We start from the raw sequence: 18,383 nt of genomic DNA on the forward strand, positions 1-18,383 counted from the left end.
CCCTGGGCTACAGGTACTGTGAGGCCCCCAGTAATATTTTCTAAAGGAAAACAAAGTTAAAGAAAAATTAACAACAAATAAAATTCATCATTCACAAATGAAATAACGTTTCACTTAATCTCTGGAAGCCCTCCAGCTGGCGGAGGCCCCTGGGCTGCAACCCCTCAAGTCCCGTGCCTTAATCCGACCCTGCGCACGGGGTATTGAAAGAATGTTGCATTGTTGTACAGTATTGAATTTGCAAGAAGTACGAGTCATCGGGCGATTTCCGTGCAGGAGTGTCTTTTCTGTTTCAACACAGCCTACATCCGCTCTGAGTGTGGTGAGTTACGTGAAGACCCGTTTAGTAATCGCGCACACGCTCAACAGCCTGTGTGCTCACACGTCACTCGTAAACTCTGCCCTGTAGTGGACGGAAACGGTTGTTTTTCACGCTCTCTGCTGGTCGCCTTGCGAAAGCTCCATTTATTTGCGGCTTGTTGACCCTTGCCAACAGCACCGCATTATCAATTTATGGGGCTCTCCACCAAAGGGTCAAACATCTTGAGTGTTACAGGCATAAAAGGCGGACAAGTCACCGAGGCAATATGTGATTTTCTGATATGATTGGGGTGGATTGTGGGGTGGAGATTCGTGGGCTTTGGGTTCACGGACTTCTCTTAGAATACAAATACATTGGCTTACATCTTTAGCGTGCCAATGTGCTGTTCGCCCCATGTAATTCGTTTGAACAGGGACCACGTCGTGAACTTAAGCTGCTGAAGTACAACATTATATTTTCCTCTCTCCAGAAGCCAGAAGATAACCGCCGAACTGAATTGCACGAGACGTCAACCAAACACTCCGACTCTGAAACATCCCCTGCTTTATTCCAAGAGCACGATGAAAATGCTGATCCGCAACCAAGATTGCATCCAAACAGCACAGCGATTATATTCACTCAGCACAATGCGATGAAGACAAGAACCAGCCATGATCAATCCACTGCTGGATGAAGTCCTCCCTAAGCCGTTGTCATCTCTCACGATGTAATAATACACCTAGCACCTGCTTGCTGATTGTGTTGCTCCCTCTACACGGTGGACGGCCACTTGCATTCGTTCCATACCTTGGCTGTCGTTCGGTTACAGCTCTTGACCAGCGACTTGTCCTGCCAATGGACACCTTAAGTGATCACGACACTGGGGTTCTAATCGGATGGATACGAGGCATTTATTATTCGAATGATAACGTATATAGAGTATAAACATGTATTCATTATTTTCCAATACTTCTTGATCATTAACGTCCTCTAGTGGCGACGTGTGTTGTAATTATTGTATTGTTTCTGATTTTAACTGTATTTGAATGGAATCTGTCACGTGTAACTGAATTCAACTAAACAACTGTATACACAACGATGTTTTTTTATTCGAGCGGTTAACAGATAAAAAAAAATAGACGAGAGAGAACACGAAATAAAACTGTACGATTTTAAACAAATCGGAAGATCTTTAACAAATGGAAATGTTTTACACAGTACAGTAATACATATAGGTAGGGGGGGGGGTTGGAAGATTGGTGTTGTGATTTGCGCGCTGTGCTATGGATAACGTCCCCAGGAATCCGTTTGATTTCTGGCCATGGCTACCATTATTGGCCAGTGATATCTGAGCCGGTTCTGGTCGCCTCTTCACCAACCCACACCGACGACCGTAAAGCATGGTCAAACAATTGCCATGACCGACGCATTATCGTTAACTTCGATTTTTCAAAGCATAGTAAACCGACGTGACGTACAAATGTTTTAACATCCCATTCTTTATTAACACAAAATATTAATTTGGAACGACATGCACATCAATATCCTAGCACCACCTTTTATTGCAGCGGAAGGCACTTATTCTAGAAAAAATAAAACGTGAATCGGAAACCCTGTAAAGATGCAGTGAGATAAGAGGGCTGCGGTTTTGCGTGAAGGTGTTGCAATGATTAAAAAAAACCCCACTTCTCATTGCATGGTGGACGGCGCCACGCAGGGCGACTTTTGCACGTGCGCTCGAGCCTGATTCCGGCTGCTGTGCTTGAACGCAAGGAAGAGAAGGATTGGCACCACGTTTTACAAAGTGGCGTTTTTACAACAGCGCCATTGACCCCCCAAAGCGTGGGGAATTGAAACGCCCCGTTGCAGACGACTCTCTTCAATGAGCCAACGTCGAGATGACGAAGCCAACACCGCGCGGCGATATACGACCGGAGCTTGGATCGTTGGGTCGATTTGGCCATAGGGTTTCTCAATGATGGAATAATATACCCGTCACAGCTGTCACAAGATGAAGCTTTCATGGCCAAACTAAGCAACATCAATGACGTTAACTCCCTAAAACCTCCAGGAATGCGTTTGTGGATGTTACGCTTAATTCACCGGACTTTGAAGTTCCGCTATTCATCAGTATAGTATAAACATTCTGCGTGCCACATAATAGAAATGGTTTCTATTCCCCCATCTGGCAAATGTACAGTAGAATATATTGTACCACACAATGTCAAGCGTTGAAATTAGTGTACGCTCACTGTACCAACACAAATTATGCATTTTTAAAACTAAGATAACATTGAAACATGGAAAATGTTGTGTAGGCTGTGCTCAATATTTGTACGATTGTTGTCTGCTGATATGTTTGTCTGATATATTTGTACCAAAACAATCCAGATCCCACTTACATGGGCGCGTTTTGTCTGAATGAGCTCTCACCAAAGCATCTGCCTGCTGTAGCTACCTCATGTGGTGCAAGTTTGGTAGATACGGGTCAGTCTCTAGTGGTCAGAGGCCACACTCCACGGTGCAAACCCGCATTTAGTTGGGTGTGTCGCGCCGATAACAGCGGCGTTGCATCACCAGCCCTAAGCGGATTTCGCAGCCAGCGACGGAATGAAATAGGATACCCCGCGGCTCGTCCATCGGAGGGCGCTCGCTGGTGCATGGATTTGTGAATGGGTTGGAGAGAGTTATACTCTTTTTACATCCACAGTCTGCATAGCATGTGGTTGCCTATGCAAATTAAGTGCTGGAACGGGCTCGGTGGTTCACGTAACCCTTGAATGTGAAAACCAATAACTATTTTTTTTTAATTCTATTACTCAAATGTTATTTGGGCGGCAGGGTGGCACAGTGGAAGAACTTGTGCCTCAGAGCAAGAAAAATGTTCTCCCCCTATTTTGCACGGACTTCCTCCGGGTGTTTCGGTTTCCTCCCATAGCGAAAACAAACAATGTAACTGGTATTGGTCAAACATCACAATAATTATAAAATACCTGTGGATTATTCAATTGGGATCGCACAAAACATTCAGGCTTTCCTTGGTAGAGAGGTGTAATACTAATGATGATACAATAGTGTTTACATTTATAATTCACCTGTGGTATTGTCAAAACAATTTCGACCAATATAATGGTAAACATGCGTGGATAGAGAAAAGCAGCCTCGTTTATTTATTTATTACATATTCCTACACCAAGCATTTGAGACCCGAGGCAAAAATATCATAAAAGTAACCGTTTAACGAGTGCAATAAAGTGCACATTCAATTACAATTGACTAATTTTCATGGTCCAGCACACAACGCATTATGAGCAGGGGTGAATCATTTGATGGGTGCTTCTGTACAAAATTAAGTCCCTGTGCGGAGCTGGAAAGGAAGGTCAGTTTCCAATTCAATCTGCCTTGGGCAACGCTGTAATTGGCAATATACAGACAAATGAAAAAGTGAATGCAATGGAAGTGCAACACAGCTGTGCCAAAGTCTTTTTCCATTAGATCTAAACAAAGCGCGTTATAGCAGAGGCGGAGGGTGAATTAATGGCATCGCAATAAAATCAATGCAAACTGACCAATGTTGTTTTTAGATCCGGTTCAGTTGCCTGTTTCTTCGATCCCTGCTTTTGAAACAGAAGTTCGTTTCGTTTAATAGATCTTATTTTTTTCAGTCATAGTCTCCAATACAAATGTGCTTTTCGAGGAAGTGAAAATTTAGACCAATACCAAATTTACGTTGCCCATCTAAAAATCGATTATGAATCACGATATTTAGTATTTCTGTATCTAAGATGGGGATAGAGTTCAGTGAACCGGTAAACAGGTCCATCTATCAGGAGGTGCGGGGCCCAGAGCAAATCCTACTGTGCCCCCCGACACGCCTTTAAACTAAACCGGAAGTATTACATCTGATACTGTGACGTCGAAGCGCACTCCACAACCCCGAAAACGCAGGGCCAGCGGCGGTTGCCACGATTTGCCGTATCCTCGCAACGTCTCTGCTGGCAAATGATAATCACGCAAACAGTAGCAGCGCTGTATTTGCACCAGGCGCATTACACATTTTTGTTTTGTATTATCGGTAGCCGGTTTGCCGCACGCATCGCCAGGTTGAGCAATGGACAAATTTGTTTTAACTGAGAAGCAAGTGGTTACCACACTGGACTCACAATCCAGAAGCCGCCGTAGCAGTGGAAGCAATGGGCACATTTCTTGAATACCACCCTCCTTTTACCAGCAATACGCATGTTTACATTGCAGAAATAATCTCTTGGCAGGTCGTGTGTGTGTGGTCGGTTTGTGGGTACTCCCACCTCTTCACAACAATGTCTGCTCAGCGTGGAAAATTTGACCAAATATGCTCTAGAGCTCTCTCCAGCGGAAGCCGTGGCGTCAATGCAGGGTTTCACTGCTCACGCCGTGACTTAAACCACCGTGCCGTTTGTACTTTTGGGCGTACCTACCATTCATTACCAACATTCCACTGGAATAGATTCCGAATCGTTAATTATGCTGGTTATAGGAATAGGTTTTACCCTTTTAACTGGCACAAAAACTGACACCTTTATTCAAGGCATCATGTTTGCAATAACCACAACACAAGCAGTCAAAATGCAAACGAAAAAGACAACTCTGATAATAATATGCACCGTCCTTGAATTTGATTGGTCCACACCCGAGACAGCCTCTCCCAGAGCCCAGTCTCCACTGGTGTTAGACCAGAAGACGCCTTTTGACGCCTTTTGGCGTCTTCTGGTCTAACACCAGTGGAGACTGGGCTCTGGGAGAGGCTGTCTCGGGTGTGGACCAATCAAATTCAAGGACGGTGCATATTATCAGGGTTGTCTTTTTCGTTTGCATTTTGACTGCTTGTGTTGTGGTTATTGCAAACATGATGCCTTGAATAAAGGTGTCAGTTTTTGTGCCAGTTAAACGGGTAAAACCTATTCCTATATCTTGTTTCTGGCAAAGGAGGTCTCATAATATGCTGGTTATATTCTTTAAAAAACACTCCAAACATCGGTTCTGAAAACGATTAACGGGTTAGATTCTCGTTTAAACCTAATTTAAACATCTACCACAGTACTGCATTCCCACACGAAACCCAAAACACACCAGGCTGTCTCGCGTTGTCCAACGCGCATTATGCGCCGTCGTTAATGAAGGAAAATACTTTTAATCAACCTTCAGCTGCACGGCTGACGAGATGATTTTTTGTGAACTTAGGCACAAACACTTGGCTAAATAGGACGATGACCAGGGACTAGAATTACGACAGAGTGGCAGCCAAAGGAAAACATGCCGAGTGGATGTTCACCGCGTAGCAACGACTTCAACTACAACCTTTTTCGGCTTGACCAAGGATCTAAAGGAGGTGGAATTGCCATCTATGTTCGTAATACTATTGCATGTTCACTAGCTCACTCCTTGTTTAAAAAATGTTGCTTTGAAGGTCTGGCTCTCAAAATAACTCTCCCAAATAATCAACAGATATTGGTAGTGTGCTGCTATCGACCGCCTAGTGGGAAGGATGTTGAAGCTGCATCTGCACTGAGAGAGCTTTTTGGGGGCCTCCCTAAAGTTGAAATAGTTTTAGTGAGTGATCTAAATTGGAATTGGCTAAACCTGCCGGGTCCTCCTCTACTAACTTTTGGTCACCTAATATACAAACCTATAGCCCATATTTTCAACCTGTCCATCAAAGAAGCATCAGTTCCTCTAGAATGGAAACATTCATATGTCCGTCCACTTCACAAAGGGAGCCCTAAAGATGATCCAAATAACTACCGACCTATCTCAATTTTGTCCCCATTGATGAAAATGTTTGAAAAAATATTGACCTACCAAATTAGCAGTTTCCTGTCCACCAACAATCTACTACATCTAAAACAATCTGGGTTCCGAAAAAAATACAGCACCACATCTGCTGCATTAGACTCTCTGAATCACATTTACAGTAGCCTTGATAATAAGCAGTACTGTGCCTGTTTTTTTCTAGACCTGTTCAAAGCTTTTAATACAGTAGACCACGACACCCTGCTTAGTAAACTAAGTTGCCTCGGTTTTTCCGAAAACGCAGTAAAATGGTTACAAAATTACCTCTTTTCTCGCACCCAAACTGTATTCACAGATGGTTGGAGGTCAAACAGTGTTAAGATAAAAAAAGCGGTTCGACAGGGTTCCATCCTCAGCCCCCTTTTGTTCTCTCTCAATGACTTGGGCACTGACCTGGATCATTCCAGGGTAAATCTTTTTGCAGATGACACGATACTGATTACTGCTGGCCGCTCTCCAGATGACGTGATTGCTAAGCTACAGGGTGATTTCAACAAACTACAACATCAGCTAGTTGCTCTTAAAATAGTCCTGAATACCTCCAAAACCAAGGTGCTATGCTTCTCACCAGGACTAAAGCAGGAAGTTATTTTCCCCAATTACATTCCTTAAATAATTATCAAATAGAGCAAGTCAAGATCTAAAAGTATTTTGGGGTCATCCTGGATTCATAACTGAATTTTGAAGATCACATTGATTATATTGGTAAAAAGACAAAAATAAAAATTGGTTTTCTGTATCGACACAAGCACTGCTTCCCCCCAATGTTCTGTTTGGAAGTGATAAAAGCTACCATACTGCCTCTACTTGACTACTGTGACATCGTGTATAAATCAGCCCCAAGTACTGTACTGAAGAAGCTTGATTCCATCTTTCACTCGGCCTTAAGATTTACATTGAACTGCCCATATAGGACTCACCACTGTGAACTCTACATCGGGTCAAACTTAACATCTCTTAATGCTCGACGGCTTGTGCACCAGATCTTATTTATTCACGATTTACTTACAAAAAAATCCGCAGACTACCTGCTGGATCTCCTCTCTGTTTCAAACAAATTTGCCCTCAGGTTTTCGCTCATTTACCAGCTTCACATTCCCTATTGTCGTACAAAAACTGGAGGAAGGTCCTTTGCTATTGATGCCCCGAGTGTCTGGAATGCTATTGCCAATAAACTGCAACTTTAATCGCTACCAATGAGATCTTCTCTCAAAACTGCTCTAGAGGAGTTGTACACCCCTAGTTGCCACTGCTATTCATTGGCGTAAAATAAAATAACATTTTCCCTCCGGATGATGCTGCAAAGTATTATCTGTATTTTGATTTAGCGTGCTGATCTTAAAGGTTTATTGAAAAATTTGATACTCCGACTGATGCTTCTGTTGTTGTGGAGTAATTCATGCAGCCAGCTATGGCTCTAGGATTAGGTGTTACATGTTATTTATGTAGTTTATTGTAAAAATTTGGTCACAGTCCCTGTGATCACTGTTACGTTGAAATTATGGCTTTATTATTTGATGATTTCGAAAAGTTTTTTGTTTGGAGATGTTTGTTTTGTTGTAGTAAGGAGTTAGACTGATGGCCTTAATCTAAGTTTTCTTGTGGTTGTTGACTTGCATCCCACTAGAATTTTTTGCACACAGCGTTGGTGTGCGGTGCTTTTTTTCAGGAATATTTTGCTGTTTTTTTTTCATGGATTTTGTTTGCAGTCACATAGTCACTTTAAGATGTTTTCTTGTTCGTGTTTTTGTTTGTTGTGGTTGCACCCGATTCAAGATCCGAATGGCTCACAGGGCTATACCAAAATAAATAAACTAAAACTCTGGAGGTGCTCTAGAAGATGAAATGCTTTTGGGACGCCTTCATTCAAGTACTGTAGTAGAGAGGTCACAGCTGATTATTCGTCTCTATGTTCGTCTACGCCATTTGTTGTTCCACATTTATTTAACCCCAAGCCTACCCTTGAATAAGCAACTCTTTTTACACAATTCTGTGACATTGTGCGTTGACAGTGGTGCGTGCACTGGCACACGCAACCAAAAACGCAACAAGTTTGTCAATAACAGTGTCTGAAAACGAAATAAAAGCAACGTTTTGGGAAATGGCCCTACTTGTATATACATGAGTTCTAACCATACGCGGTCAACCCGCTTCAGAATATTTATACTGGACGAATCCGATGAGCTATAAAGCTCTTTTCCACAAACGTCAAGTAGTTTTCACCACGTGCGCTGAACATAATAGAATGAATCCGCGACGTAATGATAAATTATGTTCATGCAGAAGAAAGCCAATCAGTGTCAAGGGGCGACCTCATATGGGCTTTTTCAACCTACAATCTCTTTCGATCTTTAGATCCCGAAATCACGTGACAGGAATCACTTTTAACGATTAAAAAAATCCGTATTCAAAATATCACAGCTTGATGCTCGATCACATTAACTAACAATACTAAAAATGTAACAGCTCGAACGCTGCTTGATCAGTGCTGGACTCGGTGCTCGATGTCGTTCAAAATCATAACGGATCCAAATGCTCCGTGACAACCGCCACGTGGCCGAGCGAGAGGCGCCGTCACGATTGGACCAACGCGACTCCGCGTCACGTGACCGACCTTCGCCGCGTGACGTCATCACACGTGCGTGCCGCAACGGCCGCCATCTTGGGTGAGGGGATAATTCCCCAACAACGGCAGCCGCCGTCGCGGCGACATCACGACGGCGTCTCTGTGCCAGGCTAGGTGCACTTCGAGGCCATGTGAAGGAGGTCACGGGACAGACCCGGGTGCCCATGGGTTGACTGAGGTGGATGGCAGATGCACCAGGTGTGCCCCTCCCCGCTTTGTGCATTTAAACCGCCCGTCGCTCCGCTCGTTGTTGTGAGCATCCCTCCCCTGTCCCTCTCCCGCGTCGTTGGATGGCGACTGCCTCCCAACTACACGCAGGAGCGCTTCATCGCGAGTCTCCTCCACATTGAGACATCGCGCTGGTGCCGGTCCTCGGGCAAGCCCACTCAGCTGCTCCACGTCCCTCCCGTACCGCGTCAGTCAGTCACCCGTTTCCTTCTTCTTCTGCAGTCCTCGTCGTGCCCGTTTAGCCCCCCATACGGTCTCTTGGTAACCCCCTCTCCCCTACGTAATGTGGCGGCACCGAGGGGAGACGAGAGAGTGAGAGGGGCTCCTCCTTCAGCTCCCCTGCCCGCGTGGCGTAGCCGAGCACGTGGCGCGGTGGGAGGAGACGCGGCCAGGCGGGCAACTCGCGTCAGTGGCGGCCGGGTCGCGGTGAAGTCTCTTGTCGCGGTGAAGTCTCTTGTCGCGGTGAAGTCTCTTGTCTCGCGGTGAAGTCTCTTGCGGGAACTCTCCGCCAACACCACCACCACCACCACTCCCCTCCCCCTACCATCCAACCACCCGCCGCTCTCCGTCCTTTCGCGTTGTCCCCGCTGCGTCGTCGAGAGCCCTCGATGCGCCGCAGTGAGTCGCCGTGGTCCGTGCGCCCGCCGAATCCCCGCTGCTGTAGAACTTTCCACCGTCCGCAAACTCTCTCGCACAGCCGGGAGACTTTTGATTAATCAATAAATTACTGTATACGAAAGAAGGCAAAGTGCCCGGCCTTAACACGAGTTTTGGTGGCTTTCCCGTTCGCGATGTAAGTGGCGTCTAAAGTTACAAATAGCGATGTCACCAAATTTCGAATTGAAAACAAACCAATTTACAGACATTTGTAGAGACATTGCCGGATTATGTCGTCCTCCCAAGCTGGGTGAGTTTGTTGGGTTGTTATTTTTTTGTAAAGATATTTGACGCTGGTCAGTGCGGCTATGCGCTGATGTGGTTTCAGGTGACCACCGACTGCGATCGGGGTAGGTGTGAAGGGATAAGGGTGTTTGTTTTTCTCACTCATTCATTCATACCTGAAGACGGTTGCTTGTGTTGCAATCGAAACGTCGTATTCTATATTTTTTCTACGTGGCTTTACCGAAAGAACCAAAGAGGGATAAGGGTGGTTATGTATGTATGGGTTACAATAGATTCAGATGTAGCTCTCCGCTGATGTCCCCTTGACAGGGAATCACACTCGGGTCACCTGCTATGATATACTGTACCCGTATAGTATTTAAAGAGCACGCTATTAACATCGAGACGATGTAATGACCCCCCCCCCCCACGCCAGAGAGAACGCTTGTGTATATATTGTACAATGTTCGTAATTTAAATTCTAATTTAATCAAGGACGCTCAGTGTCTCGCAAGCCCGGGGCTCACGACCCAGGTGCATAGCTACCACAACCTAGGGTCAATCACAATTGTAACTGCCTTCTATCTTAATGAATTGCAATGGCAATGTAATTGTGAATCCAGCTGACAATGCTGCAGTGATTATAATTGAAGTGAACCGCTGTAGTCGTTTTCGGAATCGTCATTATCACGATCACATGGCCCCCGTAGGTATCAACTGTTTTATACCATCGAATCTTTTAAGTTAAATTTTTATTTAAAGCTTTCGTGACTGCAGGGATTCATATTCTTGGTTCTTTCGGTAAAGTCACCACGTAGAAGGGAAACAATAAAATAATAAAAATATAAAACAAATTCTCAACGACGTTTCGACTGCAACACAAGCAATCATCATCAGGTGTGAAAACCACACAAGCAATCATCAGGTGTGAAAACCACACCTGATGATGATTGCTTGTGTTGCAGTCGAAACGTCGTTGAGAATTTTATTGTTTTACACCACACCTGATGATGATGATTGCTTGTGTTGCAGTCGAAACGTCGTTGAGAATTTTATTGTTTTATATTTTTGTTATTTTATTGTTTCCCTTCTACGTGACTTTACCGAAAGAACCAAGAATATATATCTTTTAAGTTGTGATGCAGTACAAGAAAGTTGTATTGGTATTATGGCTATTTGTTTGAAAATGTAATTGCTATTTCGTAAATGTCAGTAAATCAGACGTTTAAACAAATACAACGAGCAAGGAAATTTTCCAAAATGCACTGATTATTGTGAACATTTACGATGTCTCGTAGTATATCACTCATTCGCTTTAACCCAAATATGAAGTTAATACATGAGTGAGGAGATCCTAGGGAGACCAAGCTTTTCAGGCCCTGGAGTTGTCGGGGGTATGCATCAATACTAAGATGTACTGTTGACCGACAGTGGTGCAGATTAAGAGATTAGTTTTATCCGCGGTTGAACTTGTAAATACCGCGCAAATAGCCACGTTTATTTAGGTTATTCAGGCGTGATAATAAAAAAAGCCTTTTTGCAAACGTTTTTAACCTTTCAAACGCTGTCATAATTTCCACCATCCCCCCCTCCCTCTTCTTACAGATCAACTACTGTACTTCAAGTTTACGTCCGTGATCAATGACTTTATGTTTACGTACACCATCCAAGGAAGCTTGATAGAGGAGTGCAGGCAGGCAAACACTTTGCCGCAACTAATTCATATCCCATGGGCTTAGCGTGCGTGACGCTTGCCGAACGAACCACTTGCCTTAAATCCTCAAAAAATATACAACTCAGCCAGGCACTTGTACAACTTGACGGTCTGATCTGCTGCGTTTCAAATAAGATATGGGTGAAGCTATATCCTGTTGTTGAGATTTAGTTTGCTGAACATAGCTGCATGCAGCCAGCAAGGTAACAATCCGGAGATGGTACAGATTTGAGGTCAATTTTGGCTCAGAATATTTTTTTACGAATTTAAAGCTCTTTAGACGGATGCTTAAGACTGAAGTGGAATTCATCATCTACATTTGTGAAAACGAACAGAGACTGAATGGGAACATGTGCCCCCATGACCTCGAGTGGTGTGTGGAAGACTTCATCACGTGTGGATTTTTCAAAAATCCTCTTTTATGTTAGCCTGCATTTTGCCCTTGGAGCTTGGCACATTTGTGTAATATATACATTATTGACGAGAAGCACATAAGTGAATACTTTTTTTTTAAACATAAACAGTCATGATATTATCTTCATATTCTACACAAGACATTGTGTCAGCCGTGGCCACCTTTAGTACCATCGCATTTTTTCTCACCGGAATGTAAGTCATTCATTCACAACACGTATTTTACAAAAAAAACTAAAAGCTTTGTCATTTGTATGGCTGCAACACTGTTCGCATCGTCGTTTGCATTGTTTAAAAAATATATCATCCATAACAGAGGTTTTTTGGGTTAAGTCGCGTAAATATATAAATGCGTCGTTAAACCTGCCACCACCCGACACAGCCGATTCGTAAGGTTTGTCACGTAAACAGATTGGCATGTTCTATTTTCGTGACAAACCTTACGAATTGGCTGTGTCGGGTGGTGGTGGGTTTAACGACACATTAGTTTACACGATCTAACCCAAAAATAAAACCTGTATTATGAATGATATTGGTCGCGAGAGCCTACGTGTTACACTTTAAATATATAATTGGTAAAAAAAAGATTGTTTAACAACATTTTTACAGTTCAAGCAAATCTTGTTTTTTGTCTGCCCCGCAGTGATATTTGTTTGAAAATTAAAAGGAAGGGGAACACTAATGGATTATCAATGTTTCCTTTTGTCGCATGCACTGTCTGGTAAGCCGCATTTGATGCCTTGATGACTTTCAGATGAATTTTTTTTCAATTCGACGTCATAACCAAAACATTGTTGCAAATGTTTTATTCCAAATGTTTGGTGATTCACAATAATACATCATGCACTCATTGTCATTCAGTTCAGTGCTGTGGTTGAGGTATGGATTACTGAAGACAGACATGACATTAATATACGTCAATGCTGCTGGGGCTTTTATAGAGTTCCTGTACGTCCTTTACTTCTATACTCACGCTGACGAAAAGGTATGGCACAGTATCGTATGCACTTTTTTACATTTAACCGTTACAAACACCATTTGTTGTTGCGTGTTGTTGTGCATTCATGAACGTGACGTGTCGAGTTTTTTTAATTCGGCATACCTGTGTTGCTAGAAACCACTTCACAGGATGTTGTTAGGGGCCACGTGCATCGTTTTCGCGACGCTTGTTTACATAAACTACTTGGCGGAAGATGTGGAAACTGCAAAGTATCACCTGGGTCTGCTCTGCACTTTCGGTGCAGTTATAAATTTTGGCGCGCCCCTTGCTTCCATTGTAAGTCAGCAAACACATTACAGCTGTTGAAATCTACACAGTTTTCAGAATTTTAAAATGTGATAACATTGGTTCAACAAACATAGTTTCGTATGCTTAATTTGCAATGTGTTGCTGTGGTGTGAATATGTTTGAAATAAAACACTTTCATAACTTGCTTTAGTGTTTGGCCAGGAATAAGACGCTGTATGAATAAAAATAAGATTTTAAAAACGGTAAATATAGGAAATGTAGATTGTGGTCTGGTTTTGATTACATTTTGCTCAAAATAATCTGGCTTGTGTAGGGTGTTGGACTTTGTTGGAATAATCACTAGGTGGCAGTCATTCCACATAAACATCATGGCTGTTGACATGGAAGTACTTAAAATGAAAACCATTTATTTTCTAAGCCATAAAATACCATCCAAAACACATCTGCCTATTAGCATGCTCAGTGCCATAACTACACTGATGTGAACCAGCATGGTTTTTGGAAAGTTAACTGTTGGCAGGCATACGTGTTTCTTTCCTCTAAACTGATGTATGATCCACATGGGCCCAATACAATTTGATCAATTTCACATTTAATAAGGCCATAGTCTGAACAGGACAACATTTCACAACTTTTTTTTTCATTGGCACCATTAAGGGTGTAATGTTAATGTCATGTTTATAATTACAAGTGGACAAGTTTGTGTAGATTTATTTTTGGGGAGGCTGCCAATGTAGAAATTGGCTGGCAAGTGTCACCAAGAAAAATAAGACATGGATGGTGTTCTACACAGTAATGGACATTTAGCTTCTGAATAGCGAATGCGGGAATAAAACGTGTGCCGTTTGTGTTGATACAAAAATAGGGCTGTGTGTGCCGCAGGCTGAAGTGTTTCGGACCAAGAGCACGGAGTGTCTGGCTCTCCCTTTGTGCCTCGCTAATTTTGTCGTGGCTCTGGAGTGGTTCATATATGGAGTCATCATTCATGATAGCTTCGTTAAGGTTTGTTTTTGCAAAATAATTACGATTTTTAGAAACCCTGTCAATTCACTGCTGGATAGAGGGTTACTTAGTGTAGGAGGTTTAAGGAAAAATGTATAATATGCATGCTGGTAAGTGATTTCTTAAATATCAACGTGGTGCTGAATTATAGCAGAATAAAAATTCAGCAGCTTGTTATTCTTGTTTAATAATATAGGTCACAATACCATAGTTTAATGTAAAGTTGGTGTAAATGTATTTAAAACGGTTTTGTAAAATTGGCTTATATATGGGTATGTACATTTGATCAGGAACATTACATTTTTTTATCTTAACGAAAGTGAAGAATTAGACTTTAAAAAATCATACGAACCTACCTTGGTCTAGATGAATACAGTGAATATCTAGGGAGAAATTAGAAAATCACATTGAAGAATATAATTTAAAATTGTAGTTTAGCTGGTTATCGTCACATATGGAATGCAGCAGTACCATTGTGTTCTAGGCGTAATAATAAATAGTTACATTCTGAAGTCAATATACGTTTTTCCGCAATTTCCCTGTTAATTTGGTTTGAAGTACACAAAAAATACCCTGATTTGGCTGTCATGCAGATTCTTGATAAGTGAAATAGATTCTACGTTGCAGATAAAACTGCTTCTCTATTTGAAAATGTTTCACAAGGTGAAGCATTTATTCAGGTAATAATTTAACAGTATACATTGTAAAGTTTGTACATTCCCATTTATGCATATTTAATGTTTGTTTTTGCCTCTTAGGTGATATGGCTTATTAAATATTGATATAAATACAATTAATACATTTCTAAATATACAGTTTTAGCTGCCTGTAAGTGAAACTACATCGGTCATCTTTAGAATGTTTATGCTTAATTATTAAAAGTGTGTCTTAATGCATCTATAATGCACAAGTGGCATTCGTATACACATCAATGAAAGCTGAAGTGCTGGTGGTCACAGTTTGTCAGTATTGATATTTATGACAATTTAATGCAGCAGTGTGTGGGACCTTTGTGCAGATTGATGTCTGTGTTGGTAGAATTCCACATAGACCATTCTTTATTGAGGCATTTTGCAGTGAATGATAAAATATGCCCATTTAGATTTCATTGCATGATAATATCTATCAAGATTATGTATAGAGGACGAGAACTGTCCTAGAACTTTGTGAGCCTCCAGCAGCAACCAATGTCAGTGGATCAAGCCATGTATTATTGCTTGTATTATTGCTTCAGAGAATACTCTGTGCACAAATGAAATATTGGTGAGATAACTGCCTATTAATTCACCCCTTCACCTCATTTGGATGCCCCCCATGGCAACGGGGACCCCTACTGTTTTATGTTCTGCTGGCATGTAACAGAAATTCGCATGACATTGGATAATGAGGGGTTTACCTTGGAGACAGTTGTGTGTATATTTATTCTGAATGCTTTCAACCTTTTTTAAATTGGACTAAATCACAACGTGGCAATTTCACAATGGAGCCATTGTTTTCCTCTTTCAAAAATATGCAGCAATAATGGTCAAATAGTGAGTTAAGCAGGAGGGTCATTACATTATGCATTATAATTTTGCACAGGTTATGTTACAAGTGCCATACCTTAATTATTCTATCCATTGTTATATTGCAAATGAGATCACATAACATTTGTAGTGGTCCAGTCCAATACTATCAGATTCACCTATGTTATCTGTCCATGGCTGTATTGTGGCCATTGCAAAACGATCTAAAAATGGTTTTACATTACATAGTACTCCATATGCATGACAGTGGCCATGCGGGCCCTTTGTAATCAGGCTTTGAGGTCAAGGTTTGATAAAATAATTTATTTGATGGCAGATTAATGCAAAGTTGCAAAGCATAACATTGTAAAATAAACAAAAATATGACAATTCTATTCATTTCAGGGTATCCCTTTTTGTTCCTAATTGCTTCTAGGCTATTGTACACAAAGACATTGATGGCATGTTCTAATTAATAAATAGTAAATTGATAAATTATTGGTGTCACAGAAAAGTGTTACTGTATGTGCAATATACTGCAGATAAAATGTAAAAGAGTGATGAAATATCCACTTGGGCATGTAATTCTGAAACATCACTGCTTATCTGCCTCTCGGCTGGTGTACCAGAAGTAATGTATCGCTTTTTACGGAATAAGTGTGCCCTGCATGAGCATAAGAGGCATTCCCATCAGGGGCATCCTCCCCAGAATTGACATCAGCCGTGAAATGGAGTTTTGAGATATTCGACCAATTTCCAGTTATGCAAAGGATTGTTTTTCTTCGGCTTCAACCACGATTATGTTAACAATGAGAAAGACAATGCAAAAATATATTTAAACATTACTGTATAATTACAATAAAACTAGACAACGACATTTAACTACTATGTGGTATCCTTAATTATTAATGTGTGGCTACGAACGCCACATGTCTGAATGCTCTAATAACAGGCTACGGAGAGAACAACAAAACAGCGTTTTATTTTGTATTTTCTTCTCCAATACAGATTCCAAATGTGCTGGGGTCGATGCTGGGAGTGGCACAGCTGGCGCTCTTTGTTATGTATCCAAGGGCTGACAACCCACCACGATATGATATGTCGTCACCCACGCTGAAAGCTCCATAAGTGCATACGTATCGGTGTTTTCGACATTGAATTACACAACATCTGTTTTGTACTGTCAGCATTATGCAAAGTGGTTGGAATTTAAAACAAAAATGGATGAAACTTTGTCAATGTGTTATGGGTGTTTTTTTTACCTTGACAAGTAAAATTGTGGGTTTAGAAACCTTGTAACAAAACGAAGACAACAGGAAATGTCAGTGTTTTAGAAGTCTCATTCTTTTTCACCTTAGCTGCCTTAGGCTTTAAATAATTTCTTATGAAAGTATGTTTACAAATGCGAACTACATATTCAGACCTGAATGGGATTGTTGCATTTACACACCGTCGTGCATCATGATGATATATATTGCTACATGCGTGTTAAAGAACTCCACAGTTCCATTTGATATATTTAATAGCGTAGCCAAAACACATTCTGCTTGCATTGTTTTCTGGGTTGGTGGAATGTAGAGTTGACTTGACCATTGCACAATTGTGCCCTTTCGATGCAAGTGAACAAATCACTCGGTGGCCACATCACATCCGCATTTGGATGCACTTATTATCTCGGCATGCTTATTTGAGGCGTGATATATCGATTTATTTACGTGCCGAATTTCTTTCGCACCGTACATAGCCAACCGTATTATTCGGAGGTGTGGGGGGAGGTCAACAAACTAAACACAAAAAGGCCTTCTAAGGAAATGAGCTTGCAATCGATTTAAAAGCAGCTTCCTAATATCAGAAGGAAGAGCATTCCAGACGGTCACAGATGAGCATCTGAAAGCGCGTGATGCAGTTACCGTCTTTGTTCGATAGCCAATGCCAGGATGACTGTAGGTCACGTGATGGTTCATGCTCTTTGAGGGGATCACAAAGGTATTGTGGTTCGTTTGTTGCAAGCACCTTGTGTGTAATGTTAATGCTAAATTACAGTCCTTTTTCAATCCACTACTGGATGAATACCTTCCGAGACCTTTTCGGTTATTGGGGGTTTACCCATACTTCCCCAACGCTGGTCAGTGTATATTGATGTAAAGGGGGTCCAGGACTTTTGTTAACATTTATTCACTGTGAAAAGGGATGGGATGCTACGTTAGAGTAGTGCAATAAACATTGCTGCAACGCTCCACACATACCTTTGTTAAGTGTTTGCTTTTTTGATGAATTTGCCCCAAGGCCTGTTTGTGTTTCAAATGAATTATAAAAAAACGTAATTGGACTGATATGCTTGCATGAGTTTTTGTGCGCGAAAGAACACTAGATTTTGATTTAAAGCTGTCGTGACTGCAGGGATTCATATTATTGGTTCTATTGGTAAAGTCACGTAGAAAGGAAACAATAAAATAAAAAAGTAAAAATTCTCACGACGTTTCGACTGCAACACAAGCAATCATCAGGTGTGAAAAGCACAGCAAGAAAATTTGAAAATAATGGCGTTTTTTTAACGTTAGCACCACGGAGAGCGATTTGGCAGTTATTCAGATGGACGAGTCCATCTATGTTCGGAAAAGAGGAGGGGGGAG

At 41.7% G+C, this 18,383-nt stretch overlaps 1 protein-coding gene across 10 annotated transcripts in view; it reads left to right on the top strand.

Moving 5' to 3' along the window:
• LOC116938646 (sugar transporter SWEET1-like) overlaps positions 1-18,079 on the top strand; it is a 44,146-nt gene extending 26,067 nt beyond the window's left edge. Inside the window, exons 1-7 of one of the 10 annotated variants that reach the window (XM_076057822.1) lie at positions 8,785-8,954; positions 11,472-12,189; positions 12,638-12,715; positions 12,856-12,979; positions 13,109-13,270; positions 14,126-14,245; positions 16,759-18,079. In XM_076057822.1, the coding sequence (XP_075913937.1) occupies positions 12,107-12,189; positions 12,638-12,715; positions 12,856-12,979; positions 13,109-13,270; positions 14,126-14,245; positions 16,759-16,878 (687 nt within the window). In that variant the 5' untranslated portion in view covers positions 8,785-8,954; positions 11,472-12,106 and the 3' untranslated portion in view covers positions 16,879-18,079. Of the gene's footprint in view, positions 1-8,781; positions 8,955-9,042; positions 9,992-11,471; positions 12,190-12,637; positions 12,716-12,855; positions 12,980-13,108; positions 13,271-14,125; positions 14,246-16,758 lie in introns of those variants that run through there. The other 9 variants (XM_076057843.1, XM_076057833.1, XM_076057815.1 and 6 more) reach the window with 9 other exon arrangements.
• The last annotated feature ends 304 nt before the right edge of the window (positions 18,080-18,383 follow it).

Source organism: Petromyzon marinus, chromosome 4, assembly GCF_048934315.1.
Source record: "Petromyzon marinus isolate PM22_M1 ecotype Great Lakes invasive population chromosome 4, UKy_Petmar_22M1.pri1.0, whole genome shotgun sequence".
Classification (NCBI taxonomy): Eukaryota; Metazoa; Chordata; class Hyperoartia; order Petromyzontiformes; family Petromyzontidae; genus Petromyzon; species Petromyzon marinus.